General features: G+C 40.4%; 1 protein-coding gene across 5 annotated transcripts in view; it reads left to right on the top strand.

Moving 5' to 3' along the window:
* The window catches only part of KIF13A (kinesin family member 13A), an 82,480-nt gene that overhangs the window by 12,420 nt on the left and 46,079 nt on the right, over positions 1 to 23,981 (top strand). For all 5 annotated transcript variants that reach the window (XM_048507643.1, XM_048507645.1, XM_048507644.1 and 2 more), the window contains exons 3-8: positions 4,703 to 4,715; positions 8,539 to 8,599; positions 13,004 to 13,096; positions 17,190 to 17,370; positions 18,551 to 18,638; positions 19,928 to 20,062. In XM_048507643.1, coding sequence (XP_048363600.1) covers positions 4,703 to 4,715; positions 8,539 to 8,599; positions 13,004 to 13,096; positions 17,190 to 17,370; positions 18,551 to 18,638; positions 19,928 to 20,062 — 571 coding nt within the window. The remainder of the gene's footprint in view (positions 1 to 4,702; positions 4,716 to 8,538; positions 8,600 to 13,003; positions 13,097 to 17,189; positions 17,371 to 18,550; positions 18,639 to 19,927; positions 20,063 to 23,981) is intronic.

The following is a 23,981-nucleotide window of genomic DNA, read 5'->3' as shown; positions in this document are numbered from 1 at the left end:
CCAAACGAGTACTGTTACAATAGGGAAGGAAAAGTATACTGTTTGGAATTTGTCCGTTACTTTCACATAATAGTAGCACAGGCCATAGAAAGAAATAGTTTATTTACTTCTTAGCAAACAAAAATATACAGCCAACAAATTACAAAATTAGAGGAAAAATGCACTAAAATAGTATAATGCATACCTCAAACAATTCAATACAATATATTGCAAAAATAGGTAATTTACAAAGTAGTTGTGGAACACCACCAGGCCTTCTGTGATGGAACATCTGCGCTAAACCCTTTTCGGTTTGGCTTCAGGCCAGTTTGTGCAACCAACATGGCATAGCACCTTTGGGGTTTTTTTTAAGACTCCCCCCCCCCCGCCGCCAGTTTTTCTGTGGGAAAGTCAGGCAGTACACTAAAAATTATGCAATATTTTCCCCTTTGTAATAAGTGATAGGCAAAGTGTTTAGCATGAAAATGTCTGAGGACTTTGATTTTTCCAAAGGAGAAATCGTTAACTTATTGAGGATAACTGAAAAAAGTGTATTAATGTTTTTCTTTTGGAGTGTGTCAAATGCTTTAAAAGACAGGGTTTTACTTATTCAAAATGTACTGCATGGAAACTTTTATGCAAAATCTACAGCAATAGATAATAATTTACTTATACTTAAGTATACTTAATTTAATTATACTTAATTTACTTAATTTACTTGTACTTAATTTACTTATACTTAAGTATACTTGAGTTTACTGTTGATATATATAACATACTAGCGTACCCAGCCACGCGTTGCTGTGGCTTAGTCTGGTGAAGTGGAAAAGAAAGAAAAGAGAAAGCGAACGGTTCTAACATGTGTCATTGCACCATGCTTGCAAGGGAGGGGAGGGGCAAGGGGCCCCTCGCTCCCCTCCCTCTTTCCCATTCCCCTGCATGGCACCCCACTCCCTCACGTTCCCCTTCCTCTGCTAGGGTGGGTGGCCAATGTCCAGATGGTGGACACCGTCCCTTTCACTCCCTTCCCTTGCAGGCGAAGTGTGTTGCTATTGACGTCCAACAGATGGCACTGTTGCGGAACAAAACCATGGTTCCAACTGTCTCAGGTGTGGCGTGTACACAATACCTCTCACAGTTAGGCTGAAACGCACCCCTAAGAGATGTGTGTATGAAAGGGTATCCGTTTCTACTTGACTTTTGGTTCCTATGTGGGGGGGGGAGAACTGGGCTTGTTATTATGGTTTACCTGGGACAGATGTGGTACATGAGCTAGGTAAGTAGCTTAAAACACACTGGGAGGCATGAGCTATGTTGTGTTCAAATTTCAGAGCGTTTGGTCCAGCAAACCCACGGGCTCTCCCTCACCTTCCCCTTCCTCCGCTAGGGTGGGTGGGCCATGTCCAGATGGTGGGCCCCATCCCTTTCACTCCAGGTGGCAGGGGTTTTCAAAGGCAGCATGGTTGTTTTATCAGAGGGTGTTGCTTTGACGGCCACCAGATGGCGCTGTTGCAGAACAGAACTGTGGTTCCAACTGTCACAGGTGTGGCATGTACACAATAACGGGCACAGTTGTGACATGTACACAACAGGAGGAGTGGAAACAGTATGAAAACCTGGCCGCATGCAAATGCGACGTTGTGTGAAAATTTCAAAGCAATCGGTCCAGGCGTTTTGGCGTTAGAGCATCAGTAACAAATACACTGTTAGCTTTTTATATATATATATAGATTTTCAAGGATGAATTTATTGATGAGATGCAAATAATTATGCCATGTATTTAATTATAACAGTTAAGTGATATAAACTTTAGCTTGATTTCCAGGTGTATTGATATCTCATTTTGCTGTAACTATTTGAGAATGTTTGCCTGCTACCATCAGCTTTTATATTTTTCCTCCATTTTGGATGGCAAAATTAAGATACATGTGCATATTTTCAATTTTGCTCGTATAACTGTACAAGGCATTTATACTTTTGAATTCCATATATATTAAATAGTTCAAGTGTATACTCTTAATTTGTAAATTATGCACTTATATTAAAGCAGCAAAATTAGTTTGAAAGAAAAGTAAATATCCCATGTATTGCAATTCCGCCCCATTTCCATATTTTATTTTTGTTTTTCACATGCCTTTATTTTTTCTGAAATATTTATCTCTAGCAGTCACTTTAAAAAAGATGACTATTAAAATACTGAACCTTGGAGGATGAAATATAAGTCTGGCTCCTAAATCTTTGGACTGGCTCCTACAATCAAAGCTTGCCAGACTCTGAAATATTATGTGAATTATAAATATTTAAATTTGTACTAAAACGGGTTTTCAATAGTCAAAAACTGAATGAAAGAGTTGACATACGGTAAATATAAAAAGTATCTAAAAAGGAAGTATGTACATATTGTTACTTGGCTACACGCAGATTATGCGCACTACTACCATTAATGTCTGGTCTTTCCCCTTCATTATAATCTAATTGTATTCCCATGAGAATGGTTCCTGCAAAAGCCAAGGATAAGTTCCAATTTATGTTCTGTAAAAACCTCTATAAATATGTAACAGCGGTAGCATTTCTTGCCCCTCTCTATAGTGAAGTCAGCTTAATAACATCTAATTAATCTTGTTCATGTGAATTTAGTTTAAAATTTTGCCTTGATATTCTACTCCCTGAGTTCTCTCACATCCTTCTGTTTGGCAGAGCAGAATTCCTGGTAATTGTGTCTATCCGGAGTAACGCATAAAGCAGTGTTTCCATGATTGCTCAGGAAACTGAGACTGTGGAAACTTGAGTCTAGGGTGTGTGTACAAGTGTGTGTGTGTGTGTGTATACATATAAGAATTCTTATCTGTGGAATGTGTGTGTTGTGCCATGTATTTCTGGAAATACAATTAACGGCTAGTTCAGTTGACTTTCTGAGCTGCCTTAACTGAAAAATATTGTATGTTGAGGTGATATGAAATCTGCCCCTGATGTGTGATTTGTGATGGTGATTTTGCATGTGCATCTAGCCATTTAGTGCAATTTTCCTTCCTGTTCCAGCACTGGTCATGTGAAGCTAGGGCCAAAAGTGGACATCATAGAAGGCATGTGTGTATTTGTTCACAATTAAACACATAGGTAAGGGGAGCTAAATCCCTTCCCCTGCCCTGCCTCTCTGTTGCTTTTGATACATTTCTTCCAACCCAGCCCTTTTTTAAATATTGGAACTGAGTTGGAAGTATAATGCTGAAAACACCGGAAGTTGTTGATTTGAGGGAGGGGCAGGGTTTAGCATGGTTACCCCCTTGCCAATACACTCATTTTTGTTGCAAATGGAATAACCTCCTGATCTAATGGGAATGAGCAGTCAAGTCCTGCATGTGCATAAATACAACTCTGATTCCTTCATTATCTATGACTTCTCATGGATCCCTGGTTTGTGGTAGTAAAACTAAGCATTTGGTGATCTCTTGTCAATTCTCACAGCATCTTTAGGAAAGATGGCAGATAGGTTTTGTAGTACTAGCCTAATCTTACAGCAGAGAAGGAGAGCATTTTGCCAAAAATAAGGTTTATAAATGCAGGACGATGCCCCCCCCGCCCCCGCCCCGGGCATTCTACCAACTTCATTTAACTTGGAAGATGCCTTTGATTTGGCTGATCTGGCTGCATGGATGTATGCTATGGTTACCTGGATGTTAAACTATAGTAGTACACTCTACATGGGTCTTGCCCTCAAAGACAACTTGGAAACTCCAGTTGGTATAGAATTATGTATCTTGGCCACCATTGGCTGTTAAGTGGAATTGGTATATCATTCCCATTCTGTAGATACTTGACTGGTTACTGAAAAGTTATCAGGTTCAAATGAAGATTCTAATGATCACCTACAAAGCCCTTAATGACCTTGGATCTGTGTGCCTGCAGGAATGTGACAATAAAATTTGCTTCTTGGTGGATGGCTATGGTTTGAACAGGAGTACGGTTCTGAATATGTTCATATGTAAATAAAACACTGCAGACAAAATGTTACGGACTTTTGAAACTTTTTTTAAATTACCGGTAACTCACTTACAGACTTGCAGTATGTTTGCATTTCAAGTTATAACAAAATGAACCTAAAATTAATAAGCAGTGGTAGAAGACACAGAAATGTTTTCACGTGTGCTGATCAAACTTATGAAAACATGAAAACTCTAAGAAAAGCTTTATTTAACGATATTTGTTTGCTAAGGAAAAATGGAAACACTGAAATTAACAGTAAGTGAGAGAGAGGGGATGGTGCTACTGTTCTTCAACATTGTTCTGTTACTGGAAATTTATTCTGTCAGTGGAGATTGCTGTTGGATCCAATCCATGGCATTCTGCCTTCAGCTCCTTAAAGGAAGGGTGAGATAAAAATGTGATAGATTTATAAATAAGCCCCTATCTAGTATACTGTTAAGGTATTCTAGTACCAGACTTTGATTTTACCCTTTAACTTGGGTAAATTGAAGTTTAGCAGATTACCGGTACCTGTTTGCTCCTTTTTTTCTGGATGTTTTCCTTATCAGCAAACAATGTGAATTGTTCCTAGAAAAACATTTGCAGTGATGTTTTAATCTATTAAATCCAACAGCCTTTTTGCCAAAATTGAATGAACAGTATTTTAATAGTTCCAAGCATTAACAATATTTTCTGTCTTTTAAATCCCTTTCGGTTATGCTGATATTATTATTACTGCTGTTGAATTTCCATCTTCCAGGAAACTTCCGAAGGTGAGTTTTTAAAAGTTGTTCCTACAAATAGTTGGTTGAAATGCAGACCATATTGTCTACAATGATATTAAGATATCTAGAACATCTTTTAAAGGGTGTTCATGTTTAGTTCAAGAAGAAAGATAAACCCCCTGAAAAGATTATACACAAGAAGTTTTTTTTAGTTACTGTATGTAAATGTAACTTACATGTGAACTTAGACAGTTGCCTCTTTTTTTTAGTAGTACATGGAGGGGAAAAATAGCCTTCCTTTCAGGTAAACAGTAATGTGATCCTGGTGTACACTTATATAAATATATGTGAGACGGTGTAATTCTGCTGCTTTTTGACATGTGGAAAGTTTAGGGAAATTGGGCATCTGGATACCAGACTTGCATACCTTCTGCAGGTGGTAGCCAGCACACATGATCAAGATTCATGTCTGTTCCCCACTAGCTGTGTAAGGGGTAGTGGAAGTTTTCATCATAAATAGAATAATTTGGGTTTGGACTTCATAAGGTAATCTTAGATCACCAACCCCCTAAATAAGCTATACACTTAAATATCCAGCAATTTTTGGCTGCTCCAAATATAATTTGTCTAAAAGCATGTACATTTTGTCTATGAAAAACAAGTTCTAAAATTTACAAAGTATACCCATGTAAATAACCATTTTAACCTGGCATCTAAAAAACATCAGCGTTAACACCAGGCACGTGAGCAAGGAAAGGAAGTTCCAATATGGGGAGCCAGCAAGAGGGCTCTAGTAGCCTCTCTACTTACCACAGAAAAAAGTGGAGAGGCCTAGGGCTTGACTTTCATTGAAGATCTTAACTTCTCTGCAAGTTAATATGGGAGCAAGTGGTTCTTATTTTGAGTGTCTTAATGGGAGGTAGTCCTTAAATTACTTATGGGATATGTAACAATGTTGGTTGATTAATGACCACCATTGTTCTGATACCAGAAGATAGATAATTGCATGCATAGCTTTTGTGCAAACTTGATTTAGAATACCCTGTAGCAGCATCACTGATAAGAAAAGCATCACAAAGACTGCTTAGCACAATATCCTCTGGAGTTTTTGCAAAGTATAGCAAAGAGGGAGCCACTCTTTCCTGCTGATCGTAAGAATATTCTGCCTCCCAAACAGGCAGAAATCCATCTCATATTTCAGTTCTGACTGTTGTGCTGTGTATTCATTCAAGTATGCAACTGAAATGAAAGGACAGCATGTCACCCTAATCTCCTTGGGAAGAGAAAACATATATACCACCTAGAACACCTTGGAGAATGGCTAGGATAAAATGAACAAGTTGAAACATAGATTCTGAGAATTTTTATTATTTTTTTTCAGGTAGGGATTAAGAGTGATTTGTGGCCACCTTGAAATGGCTGCTTTGAATTTAGTAATTTTAAAAAGTTGTTAGAAGTTTATCATGTCATTGATGAGGCAAGAGTGAACGATTAGCTGGCAAAAATGTTAACACATCTGTCTTTGCAACTGAAAAAAATGAGACAGAATTGAGTTAAAGATGATTGTTTTCTTAAGAGGTTTGTTTGCATTGGTCAGTTGTTTGGGGTCAGCTATGACTCGATAGCCCCAAAAATCTTTTGCGGAGTGGTGGACTCAAGGTGATACAAAACTTAATTGGCTGATGAGATATTCTTTATGTGGGGGAAAGATGTCTACATACTGTTATACTGTGGAGCTCACATGCCATATGCCATTGGTATTTCAACTGCTAAATTCTCATCTGAGAAATAAGAGGTTCATAGAGAGACAGCCTCGCTTATTTCAGGGTCCTGACAGGTTGGAGAAGGAGGCCTTTGTTGTTGATAGATTTACTGGTAAGGATGGCCAGTTGCCCATATCTGTGTCTGGATTTAACTATGTAGCTGTGTTCAGACATTGCAAATTAGCTCTGGTTTGCAGGAGTTGTGCCTGATATATTCTCTTGCTTCTGTACTCTTTTTTCCCCTTGCATGTGGAGCTGACATTGAAGATTTTAAATTTTTGGAAGTTGTATCTAACAGTTTAATCCTGTTTTATCATTCCTGTTTGTGTGCAAGGAACAAACTGAGTTTTGTTGTAGCACAAGAATTCAGACATCGCAGCACATTTCAGTCTTTTTGGTTCCGTGCATGAAAGGAGGAAGGCATGCACAAGAATGAGAATAAATCAGGTTTAAATTCATCATGAACAAAACATGTTTAGATGTTACGAGCAATGTGACCACAACAGTTGCATACAACAAACTTACCCAGGAACATAAGAACAGCCCTGCTGTATTCAGCCAGTGGTCTGTCCAGCCTAGCATCCTTTTTCAAGCAGCTAGCCAGTTGGCTAGGAGATCAAACAAGCAGGGCATAGAGGCCTTTGCTGGTGGTTGCCTCCAAACATTAGTATTTAGAGGATTACTGCCTCTGAATGTGGCTGTTCCCTTCTATCACTCTGGTTAGTGGCCACTGATGGACCTCTCCTCCATCTAATCCCACTTGAAACCTATCGATATTTGTAACCATCACAATGTCCTCTTGTAGTGAATTCTACAATGTAATTACCCTGTTTCCCCGAAAATAAGACATTCCCTGAAAATAAGACGTAGTAGAGGTTTTGCTAAAGTGCTAAATATAAAACATCCCCCAAAAGTAAGACGTAGCAAAGTTTTTGTTTGGAAGCATGCCTGTCGACCAGAGCATGCAGCTGTGGAGCGGAAAAATAAGACATCCCCTGAAAATAAGACATAGCGCATCTTTGGGAGCAAAAATTAGTATAAGACACTGTCTTATTTTCGGGGAAACAGGGTACTTGTTTGATTAAAGAAGTACTTTTGTGTATCCAGAATCTATTGCCCATCAACGCCATTGAGTCCCTATTCTGGTATTGTGTTCAGTCATGGCATTACCTTTTTTCTAAACTGAAAAGCTCTAGACTATTTTGACTTTCCGTATAGGAAAAGTGGTCCAGCCCTTAAGCATCTTGGCTGCCCTCTTCTGTACTTTTCCAACTCTGCAACACCCTTGCAGTATTGGCCATCTTATTTCAATCTTTTTCCTAATAATCTCCAATAATGAGTTTGCCTTTTTGACCACAGCCATTCACTGAATCAACTTAATCATTGAGCCCAGATTTCCCCCATCCTCAGTCTTGGCCAGTTCAGATCTCATTAGCATATATTTATATTCAGTGTGCATCACCTCACATTTAGCTGTACTGAACTTCATTACCACTTCACTGGCCACTCATCCAATTTAATGAGATCCCCATGGTTTTGGCCTCTTTACTTGCACTTTATTCCCCCACATTATGGAGAAAAACCCCTTCAGTTTAAGTTTTATCTGTAAGAAAGTAGTTTTCCTCAGGTACATAATTAACAATACTCTCTCAAATTTGAAAGAACTGGAGAACTTTAGAAAAGCTTGTTATATCTCTACAACCTTAACTGGAGAAAAGGTAGAAATAGTAGCAGAGTTCTACTTATGCAGTGCTGTTGATCAGTAGTGGGATTCAAATAATTTAACAATCGGCTCTGGTGGTGGGATTCATGGTGGTTTACAAGCACCATTTTAACAGTCAGTTCTGCCAACATGGTGCGAACCTGCTGAATCCCACCACTGCTGTTGATGCTCATTTTCAACAGTGCCAGACCCATTTAGAAGGTTATTGGTGTGGTGGTCCAGGTAAAAAATTTTTTGCTCATTATTAGGGAGGAGGCATTTGAGTTCTAAAATAAATTACTTTAAACCCCTTTTAAACCTGTAAAATTAGATATTGTTCTTCAAACTGGAATGAGTCTCGATGTCTTGTGGAAAATCTTAATTTAATGTTTATTTTTTTATGCAGGTATTTGCCTTTGATTACTGCTTTTGGTCTATGGATGAGTCAAACACCGCAAAATATGCAGGTACCGTTTTTCATCTTCACTGACCTTAGTTGATTTCCAAGATTCTGCTTTCTCCTCCCTCCACGCTTGGTCTAAATACTGGCTTCTTCATATGTCTTCTCTTGATGAGTGATTCTAGTTCAACATTTCTCAGACTTGGTGAACTACACAGTGTTTGAATATTGTCTCAGTTTTGAAATATATTGATAATGCAGCTTAATACCTGTATATGAAATACTTTGGGTTCAAGCAATGACGTAGGTATAGATTTTTATGGGGTGGGTTCGGTGACTGAGGGCTTTCTGGCTGTTCCATTCCATGCATTGTTTCAAGCAAGCCGGGTATGTAATGGGAGGGGTTTGAACCTGAGAACTCCCCCCTTTTACCTACGTCCCTGGGTTCAAGTAAAAAAGACATAGAGAGGTACTTCTCTGTGATTAATTTATTTTAGTATTTATTTGGGAATATAATCTCATTTTTCCCATTCAAAAATGATTACATTCTGAGTCTGTACATTGTACATGTACAGTACATTGTACATTGACACCCAGAATGCAAATGTTTGCTAAAAATGGAATTATTATATCCACTATTATATCTTCTACGATAGCCAGAGGATCCCAAATAGTGGATGGCAAAGGGCCATCTATATTCTTGTTATATTCATAATACAAGCAGTTTAGAGTTGGACTACTTCTCTGATAGAAAAGTAACTCTACCACCTTTACATACTCTGCTTCGAGAATAGAACAGCACTATAAATATGTTTTAACATCGCTGTCAGTGTGATTAGATGCAGCATTATCATCTGTACAGCTCAGTCATTTTTGCTTGTGTTTAGCACATCATCTCAATCATGTAATCTTTGCAGTCTGATGAATTCTGCTGAGTGTACTTTTTGACTGTTTTGATGTGTAGATGTGTGGTGGCTAATAAACTGGCAAATCCTTATTATCAGCAATTCTAGAGTACTGAATTCCATACCACTAGTGGGGATGGCTGTAGCTTTCTTAATCCTAATGATGTGGGGGATTGCCTGAATTGCTGGGTGAACGTCCACAAAATGTGAAGCTTGTGATCTGATCTGTCAAAAAAAATTAAAATTTTGCAGTAACTTCATACGAGGCAATGTCCCTATTACTTTTACCAGAGTATGGTGTGTGGGATGTTTGTGTTTAAATAATGTCTTTGTGTTGTGTAGGTACCTGGGCATTTTCCTGTGAGGAAATGAACATGGGGATGGGGTTTAAATAGGAGAACTGTATGGTTTAATATTCATCACTACAGTTGCTATTTGAACTTTTTAAAAGGTCGTGGAACTTGCACAATCTCCTCTATTTGCAACTGTGAACACTGTCTTTCCCCTGCAAAAAAATGTTAGGAAGAACCTTCATTTCCCCCAACCTATCCCCCCACCCCCGGTTTGGTTCCTGCTTTTGTTTCAGATCCATTGAGGACAAAGTGATACTACTGTATTCTTTTTGACAGCTTGAACTGAGTGATATAAATGTCATTGTTGTCATTGTCAGTGATATAAATGTCATTGTTGTCATTCCATAGAATTTCTTTTGAAATTTTCCATATGGAAGCATGGTTAGCAAATTCAAATATCATTTCGGGAAGGTTAAAACATTAAATCCTTAGAATCCAGCATCATTTTTAGAGCCAGTCTTGCATTTATTACAAAAATTATACCTTTCCTTTCGGCCTTCACAAGGACCACCTGGACAGTTTAACGATTTAAAACATGCAATGAATCCCACACAGAGCGCATTGCAGTCATTTAATCTAGTTGTAAACAGGTCATTCAACACAGTGGCCAGATCTTTTCTGCCCAGGAAAGGCTGCAGCTGGCTAACCAGTTAAGACTGGTAGAAGGCACTCTTGGCTACAACTCTCCTTTGCTTATCCAGCAGGATTTAAAAGCATGCCTAGACCACAGGATTGTTCCTTCAATGGGAGTACAACTCCATGCAGTACAGGTAACACTATAAAATCCTGTGTCAGATCTTCCACCCACTAGTAGAACATTGGCCCACATTCATTCCATAACTGCCTCCAGACACTTGTTCAGGGTTTCTGCAGCCTTCCTGGGATCAGTTGCAGGTGTGAGAGCTGAGTATGATCAACATACTGGTGACAACCTAGCCTAGATCTATGGATGACCTCAGCAGTGAAAAATAGAGATTCCTTGATGTTGACATTGGACTTCCTGTAAGAATTTTGCATCCCTAAGTAGTATTAATTTTTCCAAGAATATCCGGATACTGAAGATTGTATCAACCCCCTGAATAAACTGTTTTGAGTTTCTAGGAACAATCTGTTTGTTTGTTGACTTGGAACTAACAGTTTTACAGTGAGTGAGTGCTTGCATTGAATGCCAGTGTATCTGATACACGTGCACATGTATTCTAGATGTTGGGTGACACATAAATAAGTTACCCTTATTTGATGTATACAGCTTTATTCTGAATTCTAATCTGAATTCTAATTTTGAAGACCTAGCCTTTCCCTGTTAGGTGGATGTAGCCATGTTTGTACATGGAACCCTGTGGTGTTGATTGGAGCACATCTGTCCTTTCTTGTATATAGACACCCACAGCTTGTCTTCTAATAGAAGTCATCAAGTAGAATATTAAGATACATAAGCCTACCTTGTTTTTCTTTTGAATTAATTATAACTTTATGCAAGAAAGTAAGTGTAGACTGAAATGATACTTATATCACATAGATCATGCAATGGAAAAGAAGAAAGAAGGCTGCACATAGTAGCATAAGTATCTGGCGAAAGCATCAAATGACTCATTGAAACTTCTTTCTTGACAAATGTATTGGATGGCATTCCAAGCTGAGGACCAGCAGGATTTGTGGGAGAGAGGAAATCCCATCCCTCTGCGTGGTCCCCACTTCTTTTCCTTTTGCTCTGCCAAGTCATCTGGGTTTCAAACTTTCTGAACCAGTTGTCTCTTTTCTTTGCCAGTCTGCCTGATTTCACATTTTGTTACCTTCCCCAGGCTGCCTAACCTGGAATTTTCCTCACCACTCCCTGCCTAATTGAGTTGCCCCACTTTTGGCTGATCTTTACTTTTCTGCTTTTACGTTTATATGCAATTTATGAGTGTGTTGCAAGTTACTTGGGAATGATGTAAATTCTTCAATGTTTTTCTCCAAATCTGAGATTACCCCACATACCTGGTAACATCTATTCTAGCTCTGGAATTGGTTGGTTGGGGTATGCACACATTCAGTGCATAAAAAGTCTATGAATTTGCCCTCGTGTAAACAAAATAATCCCGTCTTCAATGAATAGTACCCCTTGCTAAGATTACTTTGAGTTTTGTTTAGTTTTTGACTGCTACAGCAAAATTCGGAGGTAACAAAAGAATGCCATTGTGAGAGCCAGCCAATATTCACAATTCAGTGTGTAAGATTTTAAATTACAAAGAACTGTTCGTGTCACTGGATGTTACCAAACAATTCAAAAGAGGATAGAGAGAACATGTTTTATTCAGCAGGGCATTACACTGTGTACTTTTCTTCAAAATCCATCCCAAGCGAAGAACTGAACACATGCATGAAGCTGCCTTATGCTGAGTTGTTCTGACAAGGTCATTATTGTGTTCTTTGGCTGCCAGTGGCTCTCCGGGGTCACTGGCAGAGATCTTACTACCTGATTCTTGGTTTAACTGGAGCTGTCTGCTACACAAATCTTGGTTTAACTAGAGATGTCTGCCACTGGACCTGGGATTCTCTTACCACTGAGCCATGACTGCATCCCTATGAGGTACACACCAGTGTGCAAGTCAGAGTTTGCTTAGGGAATTATAAGCACTGAATGGTCTTAATGAAGGCCTTGTTTTTTACATGCAGGAATCAGATTCTACTTTATTCAGTCCCAGTTGTAGACAAGAAACAAATTGCTGTTAAAGGTCTGCAGTTCAGACATTGCAGTATGCCGTGGATTTTTTTCCCACACTGTGAAATCTTCAATAGTTGTTCCATGGGTGAATGGAAGGAGGAGGAGGAGCAAGTATATGAGTCTAACAACTAATCTAATCTGAATCATGAGCAAGCAGGACTAGGTTTGTGAAAAGTAAGCACAGCTACTCTTTGTGAATACCCAGATGTTTTGGAAATCATCTACCCATAAATTAAGCATGGCTTTAAACAGTCCGGAGTCAATTCTTCCAGCATTGCTGCTTTATGGTCATCAAGGCAGTTGCATAAAACTGACCAGATCTAGCCTTTCTTACCTTCAGAGGAGTCGCTCCATGATGTACTCTCCAACCATACCCTAAAACAATTTAGTACTATTAGTCATGTTTTTTGAAAGCTACATGTGTTGTCAAATTTTTTAAAAAATAAAGCAGTTACTTAGTTCAAGGTTTTGTCTCAGTTTCAAGTGATACTATATATATTTTATAGGTCAAGAAGTAGTATTCAAGTGCCTTGGAGAAGGAATTCTTGAGAAGGCCTTTCAGGGATATAATGCCTGCATTTTTGCCTATGGACAAACAGGTGAGACTGTTACCTTTTGTGGCTAAATATAGGGAAAATTTTAATATATTGTCACTGCCCTGGAGACTTGCTATCCTATCACAGGGATTGCCACCAAATGATGGGGCCAAAGTTGCCCAATGTTCCCAGAGGTGCCATGGTACCCACTGACACTTTTTCCGGTGCCCTCTGAGTGTTTTGGGAAGTGGGTGGAGCCAGGTAGGGCTTTTGCCCAGCATGGCTTCTGATCGACTACTAGAGATTTGAGTGGCTGTGCAGATTTTTTAAAATGCTGCTTTGGCTGCATCTGCCGTTACAGCACAGGGATCCATATTGTGTTACTGAAGTTAAGCTGTGGCAATCATTTTGTGGCTGTTCTTGGAAGCCTTTTTGTGACAGCCATTTTGTTGGCTGCCCCCACCATGCTGTGTCAGAATTTCAAATGTGCCTGAAGGCTCAAAAGACTCAAAAAGTTTGGGGATTCCTGTCCTAGCATTTCTTTCCCTCTCTCTAACCGGGATCCGGGCAGGATTTTGGTTGGTCATGCTCTATGTTCTGCTTTCTTCTTCTGTTCCTTGCTATATTATTTGAGTGTGCAGTTTTGAGTATGCTGTTCAGGTGTATCTCTGTAATCTGAGAATGTACTTTTCATTTATTTACATTCATTACAGAGAAGAGCGATTACACTCACATGTTGCCCATACATAGACAAAGTTTTTATCAGCAAAAACCTTACACTGGGGATAATGTGAACCCTCAAATTGGTAAAGTTTGCTAATGCCAACTTCAGTAAATTTATTCTTGAGCACAGTATCACACTGCAGATCAATTATTTCTGTCTGGAGCTCCTCTGGAACCTCGTGAACGTTCAGAGAAAATGGATCACAGAAAATTCCAAAATCTCTGTGTCAGTTGCTTCAGTACAGACTTTGACTCCAGATTGTGATGGAGTAATTCAGAGCAAGAGGTACCAATTATTAAGGACTGTTAAATAAAGAAAATACTGTGCGAGTGTTATTGTTTTAAGCACGTTTGATTTTTAAGCAAAAATATCATTGATTGGCTTTGCCTGTGTCTTCTATAAAGTTTGTATTTCTAGTATTTGGCATTACATTTTAGGTAAGTATAGCCCAGCCTACCCAAGGGACATTTATGTCATATCTGGCCTTTGTAACAAATGAGTTCAACAACCTTGCTCTAGAGCATGGTAGAGACAGTGGGGCAGCAGCCAAACCAAACCAAGATGTTCTGCAACCATAGTTTGATGGGAAAGGTAACCCCATACTCAACCAACATCTTCAGCCAAAAGGAGAAAATTATTTAGACTTATAACCTGCCCTTTCAAATGAAGTGTTTCTGAACTCCCTGCTCTCTGCGCATTCTCAAATAATAGGGCTGGTAATACAAAATTATGGTTGCCAGATTCGGAGTAGGAATGGGGGTCCCCAATTTTGGCCCCTCTCCCCATCACCATCCAACTGGCTGGCAGGTGTCTTGCCAAACTTAAAATGAGCCCCTAGCCCCATCAGTGTGACGATTTCACTTCCAGAAGTGACATCATCTTGCCGTCAACATTGAAGGAAATGTTCTGGTATTTGGGCAAAAGCTTTATGGTCAATATGGCCCTACCATAGAGGTTTTGACCAAATACCAGAGTGTATCCCTAAACATTGCTGACGTGATGACATCTCGAAGTGATGTTGGCACTGACCTCCCTCCACAGCTGGTAAGGCACCCCAGCTTCCCATCATCTGCCAGTTGCTAGGGTGACCTGCATACAATCAATAATAAAAAGAGAGAAAAATAGTGAAAAGCTGTGTTAATTGGCATATTTGATTAACCAGCAGTTCTCATTTTCCATAGGTGCACGATAATAAAGCTTTTACTGTATTTGTATTTTAAGATAATCATCAAAATATAATGCTACATCTCCCACAAGAGTCCAGCATAATTACATTATCTTTCAGAAGAGTCAGTGAAACCGGATAAATGTCTAGTGGCAGCCATATTGAAATGTATGTATTGTGTTTCCAGAAAGTGGCTTCATTATTACATTATCCAACTCAGGGCTGATTGATTTATCATGGAAATAAAGACCAAATTGAGCCAATTCAATGAATGGTGTAGACAGGACCAAAAATATGTTTGGTTGTTGTAGTGCAATGAAGTAGGAAGTTCCTGGGTCAACTTTCTGTGAACTCAGTAAGCAATCCTGGGCAGAGTTGCTGCACTCAAATTTCCTCTTCCTCTCAGTAATATTGGAGTAATTCTAACGTGTTTTACAGATTATTTTAAGAATTATTGATAATATACAGGAAGCACTGTTAACACTCTGAAGGATGTAGTCTTACCATTGTCGCATCATGGCATGAATGGCTCAAAATAACCACAGTTGGGGTTAGAGTTATAGTTGTCTATTTTCAAACTGAAGGCAGAATATGAACAACATATTCAGCACCAAGAACCAAATGAGTTAGAGTGTTGTGGCTTGTGCATATTTTCCCCATGCAAAATGTGTAATTTGTGTGGGTTTGTCTTAAATGTGGTACCAATTGTGTATAATAACAGGTGAAATCTGGTAGTAGCAATTCATAAATTTCCTGGAAGTGGATTCTGGCTGAAATTTCAAGCTACAATTCAACTGTTTTTAAAAATTGCTTAGCACAATAAAAAGTTAATTATATGTTAAGCCAAATTCATGTAAGGGAATACTAGAATTTTCTAGCAATAATTTCACAGCTCAAAACCTGTAATCAGCTGTTGCTAAATCTATTTTACTTGAATTAAATTACCCCTGAATAAATATGTATAGGTTCTGGTTGAAGATCTGTATATATATGTGGCTGAGATGAAATAACAGGTCAATAAATACATAGACCTGCAAGCACTCTTCAGACTCAAAAAACGTCATGATAGGGCAGAGGTACATTTTTCATTATTTTTTTTAGTGGGAACTTCTCATAGTTCTCCAGCTTGTGAATTGCTTAGAAGAGCTGAAGAAGTAGACAGCCTCATTTGTAATTTATATTAGTTCAAAGGCACAATTTAATTTATATTAGTTCAAAGGCACTCTCCATAGAAGGTTTGCTGCTAATTTTATTTTGTACATGTTTCCTGTAAATTGAGTAAATCATTTTAGTGTCACATCCAACCTGTGTTGCGCCACCTGCATTGGCTTCCAGTCGAGTTCCGAATCATCTTCAAGGTGTGGGTGTTGACCTTTAAGGCCTTACGCGGCCTGGGACCCTCGTACCTTCGGGACCGCATTACCCCATATGTCCCTACTCGGCCTCTGCGTTCGGCAGAGGCCAATTTGCTGGTGGTTCCTGGCCCCTCAATGATGCGACTGGCCTCCACTCGGGCCAGGGCCTTTTCAGCCCTGGCCCCTGCCTGGTGGAACACTCTTCCTCCAGCTGTCCGGGCCCTGCGGGACCTTGGTGAGTTCCGCAGGGCCTGTAAGACTGAGTTGTTCCGCCGGGCTTTTGGAGTGTCCAGTCGCTGAGAGTGCCCCCCCCTTTGGGATCCACCTTTGTTACTTCCCCCCTCTGGGAGGGTTTTAATTGGGGTTATTGCGGGACGTCATCTTTATTTATTAATTTTTATCGCTGTATTTTAATCTAATTTTAATGGGGTATTTATATGGGTTATTGTGCACTGTGTAGATGAAACTATGTTGTACACCGCTCAGAGCCCTTCGGGGGTAGAGCGGTATAAAAAACCCATAAATAAATAAATAAATAAATAAATAAATAAATAAATAAATAAATAAATAAATAATATGGATAGCAGTTTTCACCTACATGACTATCCTGTAATGAAGAGTTAAACAATTGTGATAGTTGTTATCGAGTATCTGATTACAGTGTCAAAAAATAGAGCAATTGATGACAGAGTGCATTCTTTCTGAAAATTATCTGTTCTGATGTGTCTGTGTACTTCTTGTCTATAATTTCTAGTCACCAGATCATGTTGATCGGTTATCATCTGTCACAATATTCAGGTGTACCCCTGGGTTTTATTCAAATTGGAAGAGTGTAGTAAGGATTTTTTTTAAAGAAAAATGTCAATATTGCTTTTAAAATTACGTTTCTTTCCCATATTTATTCTTTTCTAGGTTCAGGAAAATCCTTCTCAATGATGGGCAACACGGAACAGCTGGGTCTGATTCCACGACTCTGCTGTGCTTTATTTCAGAGAATTACCTTAGAAGAAAATGACTCCCATACGTTTAAAGTTGAAGTGTCCTATATGGAAATTTATAATGAGAAAGTCAGGGATTTACTGGACCCTAAAGGGTGAGTAATTTTGTTAGTGTTCTAACGTAGCAGATTAGAAATTAGAAATTCATCCAGTAGCTGACAAACTACTTGTAGTGATGGCAGAGTCATATCTTTCAAGGAGGTTTTGCACCATTTTGTGTGTGTGTAGGGAGGAAGAAAACAACTAAAGTCTGTAGGCAAAGTTGATTGAGTTTTTCTCCCATTCAGGTCTCTCCTTCCCCTTCCCCTCCAGGTGCTTCATTTGGGCTCTCTGCTGGTATTAAGTGGAAGAAACGAACTAAAAAGATGTAGGTGCAAGAACTGCCAGCCACAAAGGGTTCAGCATCCCTTCTGGGCACTCCCCTTTGCTCTTTTGAGTATCATTCCCACCCCTTGCAATTTTATACATAAAGAGAGCAAACAGGGTACAAAAGTCCCAAGTCTGGCACATGTAATTTAAAATGTGCAGATATATTTGTAAGTATTTCAAAGAGGTTTTTGAAAGAGTTCAAATGGCAACCATAAATTCCAGTCACCGAGACTCATATCGTTTCTAATAGTCTCGGTACTGATGATTATGCTGAAGGCCAGTGATAGTTACTTCCTTCTAGCTGGCACTGCATTTTGACATCCATGTAGATAGCTTGATAATGTTATAAGACTAACGTTGCAGCGAAAACATGTGTCTGGAGGGAGGTCAGCTCACAGGATCACCCTTTTTAATTTATACTGCGGTTGCTTCACTGGGTTGCCTTGTGGTTCAGCACGTGAAAGACAATTGTAGGTTAAGCTCATCAGAAGGAAAATACTGAAAATCAGTTTGCATTATCAGAAATGTTGCTTAAAGTAATGGAAGTATATTCAGCCACTCCAATCAGCAAAGTGTAAAAACTTCCTCAAGCGTGGGGAGTATTCCTTCCGAAGAGCTCCATAAGTTGAACAAAGGCTCCTTAGATTAGAGGAAGGTTTCATGCTTTGCTGAGTGGGGGTGGCTAGTAAACCTATGGCACTCCAGATGTTCATGAACTTCAATACCCATCAGCCCCTGCCAGCATGGCCATTTGTAGTCCAAGAACATCTGGAGTGCCATAGGTTCGCCACCACAGGGCTAGGTAAACCATGTTATCGTTGTCATTGATCCTTTGCAGTTGAAATGAAATTGAAGCATGGCGTTTACTAGTGAATTTTAGCCATTTTGTTTCTTTTTGTTTCAAAGGAGTCGACAGTCCCTCAAAGTTCGTGAGCACAAAGTATTGGGTCCGTATGTAGATGGTTTGTCTCAACTCGCAGTTACAAGCTTTGAGGTAAGCAAAGACTTTACATAGAAGCCGTGGTATGTGATTATTTGTCAAACTTGCACAAAGCAGTAAATTAATATGAGTACTTGCCAGTATTGAAGAGTATATGGACTTATCAATTCTGCACATAGTGAGCAATTAGAAGCCTTTCCAAAATGAATGAAGAGTATAAATGTAGCATCTTGATTATACATTTCTTCAATTATAGGAAAATCGATATTAGTATTCATTTTTGCTGGAAGAAAGATATTAATATACCTGTATATCTCTGATTGTAATATTCAAAGTAAGAAATGACTTGCTTAATAGTTCTTAATGGAGATATCATAGTATTCTTTCTCTAGCCTCTGACAGATATTTCAAATATTCAAGACTGGTATATCAAACAAATTCATTTTCCTAAGCCTTATTAATGGGGGAGAGTTTTCTTAAATGTGGAGTTAATTGTTAAGCATATTGAGGAAAAACTGGTCAATCAAATTTTTGCTTTATGTATACTGAAAAGGTACCCTATTTTCCTGAAAATAATACCTACCCTGATAATAAGCCCTAGCATGATTTTTCTGGATCTTTGGAGGATGGTTGAAATATAAGCCCTACTCCAAAAATAAGCCCTAGTTATAGATTCCCCAGCGCAGCTGATCTGGTCATGTGGGGGGGGCGCAAAATCATGGGGAACAAAATAAAACATCCTCTGAAAATAAGCCCTAACGCATCTTTTGGGGCAAAAATTAATATAAGACCATGTATTATTTTGGGGAAACAGGGGTAGTGATTCTGAACAAAATGATTCATTAGGCCAATTATTGAAGAAGATAATATTAGAAAAAGTAGAGTGACATACAGATTAGATATGACCTAGATTTATTTGTATTGGCCATTTAATACCTTACGTAACATGACATTGTGAACATGTTTGGCTGAAACTGAAGACTGGGAGAATCTGTTGGAATTGTGCTTAAAAGTAACAGAATAAATGGTTACCAAATTCACAAAAAATTCCCTATCCTTTTCTGGGTTAGCGGTGAACCTAAGGGCGTGAACCTGATGGTAGCTCTTGTAATTCTTCTGAAATTTATTCTGGGATTTTGTAGTAGAATATAGTTCCATAGGAAAGGAGGCAAAATATGCTACCTAGCATATCATACTTGAGATTATACTAATATGCACTTCAAAATTATTTCACGTTTTGTAATGTTGAACTGACAGCGCATTCAAAGTAAGTTGGAAATATAGCACAGTGGGAAGAACAGACTCATTGTCATTTCCATTGTTTCTCTTATGATTTCCTTCAGGATATTGAGTCATTGATGTCAGAAGGGAACAAGTCCCGAACTGTTGCAGCAACCAACATGAATGAAGAAAGCAGCCGCTCCCATGCTGTATTTAATATTATAGTAACTCAGACACTTTATGACCTGCAGTCTGGTGTAAGTAGATTCAGCCAAAGGACTCTATAAAATCGGTCATGCCCAAACATACTAAATAGTAAGGCTGTTTCTGTGGCATGTAATTCCAGGCAAATATTTAAAACAATAGTGTCAGTTTCAAAGTTTAAGAAGCTTTCAGTCAAATTCTAGTTTGCCATCATGTCCAAATATAGGCACCTGGTCAGATTAGAGTTTCTTAACTCCTCACAAATCAGGATTCCAGTGCAGAAAATTGAAGATTGACTGAAGGCCTTCCGGAGGTTGAAGCTTTCAGTCACACACTGCAAGCAAAAGCATGGGAAGGAGGGCAAGAGAGAGGAAGTAGAGTTTGCACCCATAATAAACAGATTTTTTGCCCCTATGTGCATCACTTTACATTTTGCTACATTGAACTGCATTTTGCTGTTTCTGCTTAATCACCCTGAATTTATCAAAGGTCAAGCTTGGAGCTCTTACCGTAATCCGCCTGCGGTTCTTACCGCCCTACATGAATTTGGTATCATCCATAAACTTGGCGCAGTACCACGCTCACCACCCGTGCTTGGGTCATTTTTATGAATGGGTTCGTTAAAGAGCATTGGTCCCAAAACGGATCCTTGGGGGACACCACTCCCTACATCTCTCCTGTTATGTCTCAAAGAATCAGGAGTCGGAGGAACAAAACATGGTGCTTTATTTCAAAGCTGCTACTCACACATAGCCTTAAAATCACTCTGCAGCTGTGCTCAATATAACACACCTACTGATTACCGATTTCCAGTGCAGCGGCTGCAGACTCTGCGATACGATTACCTCACAATCCAGTACAATTACGGCTACACCCATTCCCCCTAACTCGCCTGTAGTAATCTGGTGGGATTCTCTTTCGCTGAGATCGTCTCGAAGCAAGGCTCCCGCTCTAGCTCCTGGAGTCTATGTTTGTTCCTGGTTCTGCCGAACTTCGATTTGGACCCTTTGCTGTTTCCTTATCACCATCTCCATCCCCTGTGCCGCATAACGCCCCAGGTTCCTCTGGGACCAGATTGGACTATTGCCAGCTTCACTCATCCTGCAGCTCCATCTGCCCCCTTATAGCGCCCTAGATTCGGGGACCTGGGGTTCCTGATCTACTGTTGGACCTGGCACTCTCTTCCTTGCCGGGTCCAGCAGCCTTGTCACGGATCCACCGCCCCTCTTCAGTTTCCGCCCTATAAGACCAAAGGGCCCTGTCATTGCCTCACCAGCTGCTGGGATGAAAAACGCTGGATACCATACTCCATAATTTCCCCGGACCTTTGCCATTATCATCCCTATCAGATGTCCGAGGTGCTTTCAGCCACCTGATCTTCTTTCCGTGGACGAGTCATCAGCTGGATAAAAGGATGCATTCGGTCCAGCAACGTTGTAAGTTTCAGGTTCATTGCGCAGCTCTGCAGGACTCCTCCCGGTGGCGCAGCGCGATTATTTATATTAACGTATTAGCAAAAGAACGATTATTAACCGGGCGTCCCAATCCCCCTCTACTGGCCAGCTTACAGTACGTCCAGCAGTTATACGCGCCATCCTTTCTGCCTGCCCATTCGTAGCCCGGTTAGAAGGGGCCGAGGTAACCTGGCGGAATGCTTACCATTGGCCCGGAATATCCTAGAAGCTCCTTGGATTAAAGCGCTGTCCCATTTATCCACCATTTTACCATTATCCGGGAGGCCATGGAGTTACGCAAATAACCCATGCAGTGCCCTAATAACTGTTTGGCAGTGTCGTGGTGGCATTGCAGCACTACCTTCTAGCCATTTGGAATATGGAGTCCACTACGGTGAGAAACACCTGGCCTTGGAAAGATTCCTGCAAAGGTAATATGTACTTTCGACCACGGTCTTTTTGTGAACTCTCCACATTTGATAGGTAGGGGAATTACCAGAGGACGGGCAGGTCAGCGTTATCTGACACTCCCTGCACCACAAGCGTTCTTCTATTTCACTGTCCATCTTTGGCCCACCACACCCAACTTTCACGGGCCAGTACCTTCATTCCTCACTATTCCGGGTTGCCCTACAGCGCAAAGACCTCCAGCACCCCTAATCCCGCCAAAGGCCTGCTGGGATCCCTTTCTCTATTTCCCCTGGTAAGCGCCTTTGTGGACAGATATGTCGTGCTGCCACCTCATTTCCGATGGTCTGAATTTTCCCTCTAACTTACCCAATGACCCAGCCTTCCCATGCCCCAGTTCAAAGGCTCGGGCAAACACTGGGTCCTTAGTTTACCTTTCTCTTCTTTCTACGCTTACTTTTTCGACTCTGATGCGCGATTCCAACATCAAAACCTCCCAAAGTGGGGAATGATCGCCCTCCTCCCTTTGTACTGGTAATGACTCCAGCGCATCTACGCGGCCAATTTTCTTTCCCGACTGGTATATGCAAGACCTTAATCCTTATGCGTTCAGGAACGGTACTTACGCGGCTTTAGCAGCATTCCTGGGGACAATATCATGGTGTATCTGGCGGCTCTGGGGAAAATAATCCCAACAATGACTTGCATGGTCTGTAACAATCATGATAATGGTAGCCCATACACGCAATGATAGACACTGCTTGGCCACTATTGCTAATGCCTCCTTATCCAGTTTAACGTAGATTTACATCCGTTATGGAACCAGCGTCCTGGGTCATGTATGAATTTGGAACTTCCCGCATATCCATCGGTTGACGACAACGCCCTGCTCCAACTCCATGCGGGGAGGCGCCCATGTCAAATCGATTAATGAAACCCTCTCGTCGGAAATGAACCAAGTACACTTTCTGATGACAACTATGGTACGGACGGCTATCGGAATGCAGCCTCATGCTGGCTTGTCCACTGCCACACTAACCCGTTTATCCATGCAGCGAGATTTTTTGCAGTGGCATCATTAATGACCTTATGCTTTAAGAATGAATGAGTACAAAATTTAGCCAATCCCAAAAATGCCTGCCATAACTCTTGGCACGGCTGTGGTGCTGGGGCATCCTGGATGGCCCTCCGCAACCTTTACTGATGTCGGTGCGGATTCCCCTTGCATCTACCACGCTTAATATCCCAACCTCCTAAAATAGTCCGGCCTTTAATGCGGCTCGTCCGCCTTTAACCTTCCACTATTAACAATTTCGACCTTCATCAAAGGTATGCCAGTATTTCGCCGACATTACACATGCCAAATCCACAGGTACTCTCTATGTCCTTGATAATCCTGTAAGTGAGTAAGTCCACCAAGAGATTGAATAAATCCAAATCTATCCCTGTAAGGGCAAGAATGTTTTATAAGTTAATCCCATGAATGATGGAGAATGCTGGACCCAGAATCCATGTCTTCCATCACACAAGGGACATCCTGGATCTTCTCACAGTCACTGACAACTTCACACGCTTGGATCTCTGGTTGCATCGTGGTTAATTACATCAGCTCATGTGAAACTTACTCATCACAAGCACCTGCTCTATGCCAGAGGGTTGGCCAGGTCAAGCCAGCTACATGGGGACGAGCAAGGTGCATCCACAGAGTGTCGTAAGTAGATGGAGCTGGGAACATGTCTTCTTGTAGTCCCCTGAAATTGCCTTTTTTTCTCTGCACACTCTCCCAATATGCCCCCCACGTTTACCATAGAAACATTGTGCCTCTTTAAATTTACACCTTTCTCTCTCATGGGGCCCACTCACAGCTCAGCCGAAAAGCATTTCTCTCTCTGTTAACATCCTCCCCCTCTGTTGGCAGGTAGGTCTCTCCCATCTTCATTGCACCATGCTGCAGGTCTCTGAATTTCACCATTACCCGGGTCTACGGAAGGGTCCCACTGCCAGCTGTTTTACCAATCTCTGTGGGTTCCTGGTTTGTCAGTAGCACCTCCCTTGTGCAGAGGCTGCAGCAAGTTCAAAATTCAAGGCTTTCTTGGTATGTCAGCCGTTT

The sequence above is a fragment of the Sphaerodactylus townsendi genome, linkage group LG09 (assembly GCF_021028975.2).
Source record: "Sphaerodactylus townsendi isolate TG3544 linkage group LG09, MPM_Stown_v2.3, whole genome shotgun sequence".
Lineage (NCBI taxonomy): Eukaryota > Metazoa > Chordata > Lepidosauria > Squamata > Sphaerodactylidae > Sphaerodactylus > Sphaerodactylus townsendi.
This window is presented reverse-complemented; position numbering and strand designations above follow the sequence as displayed.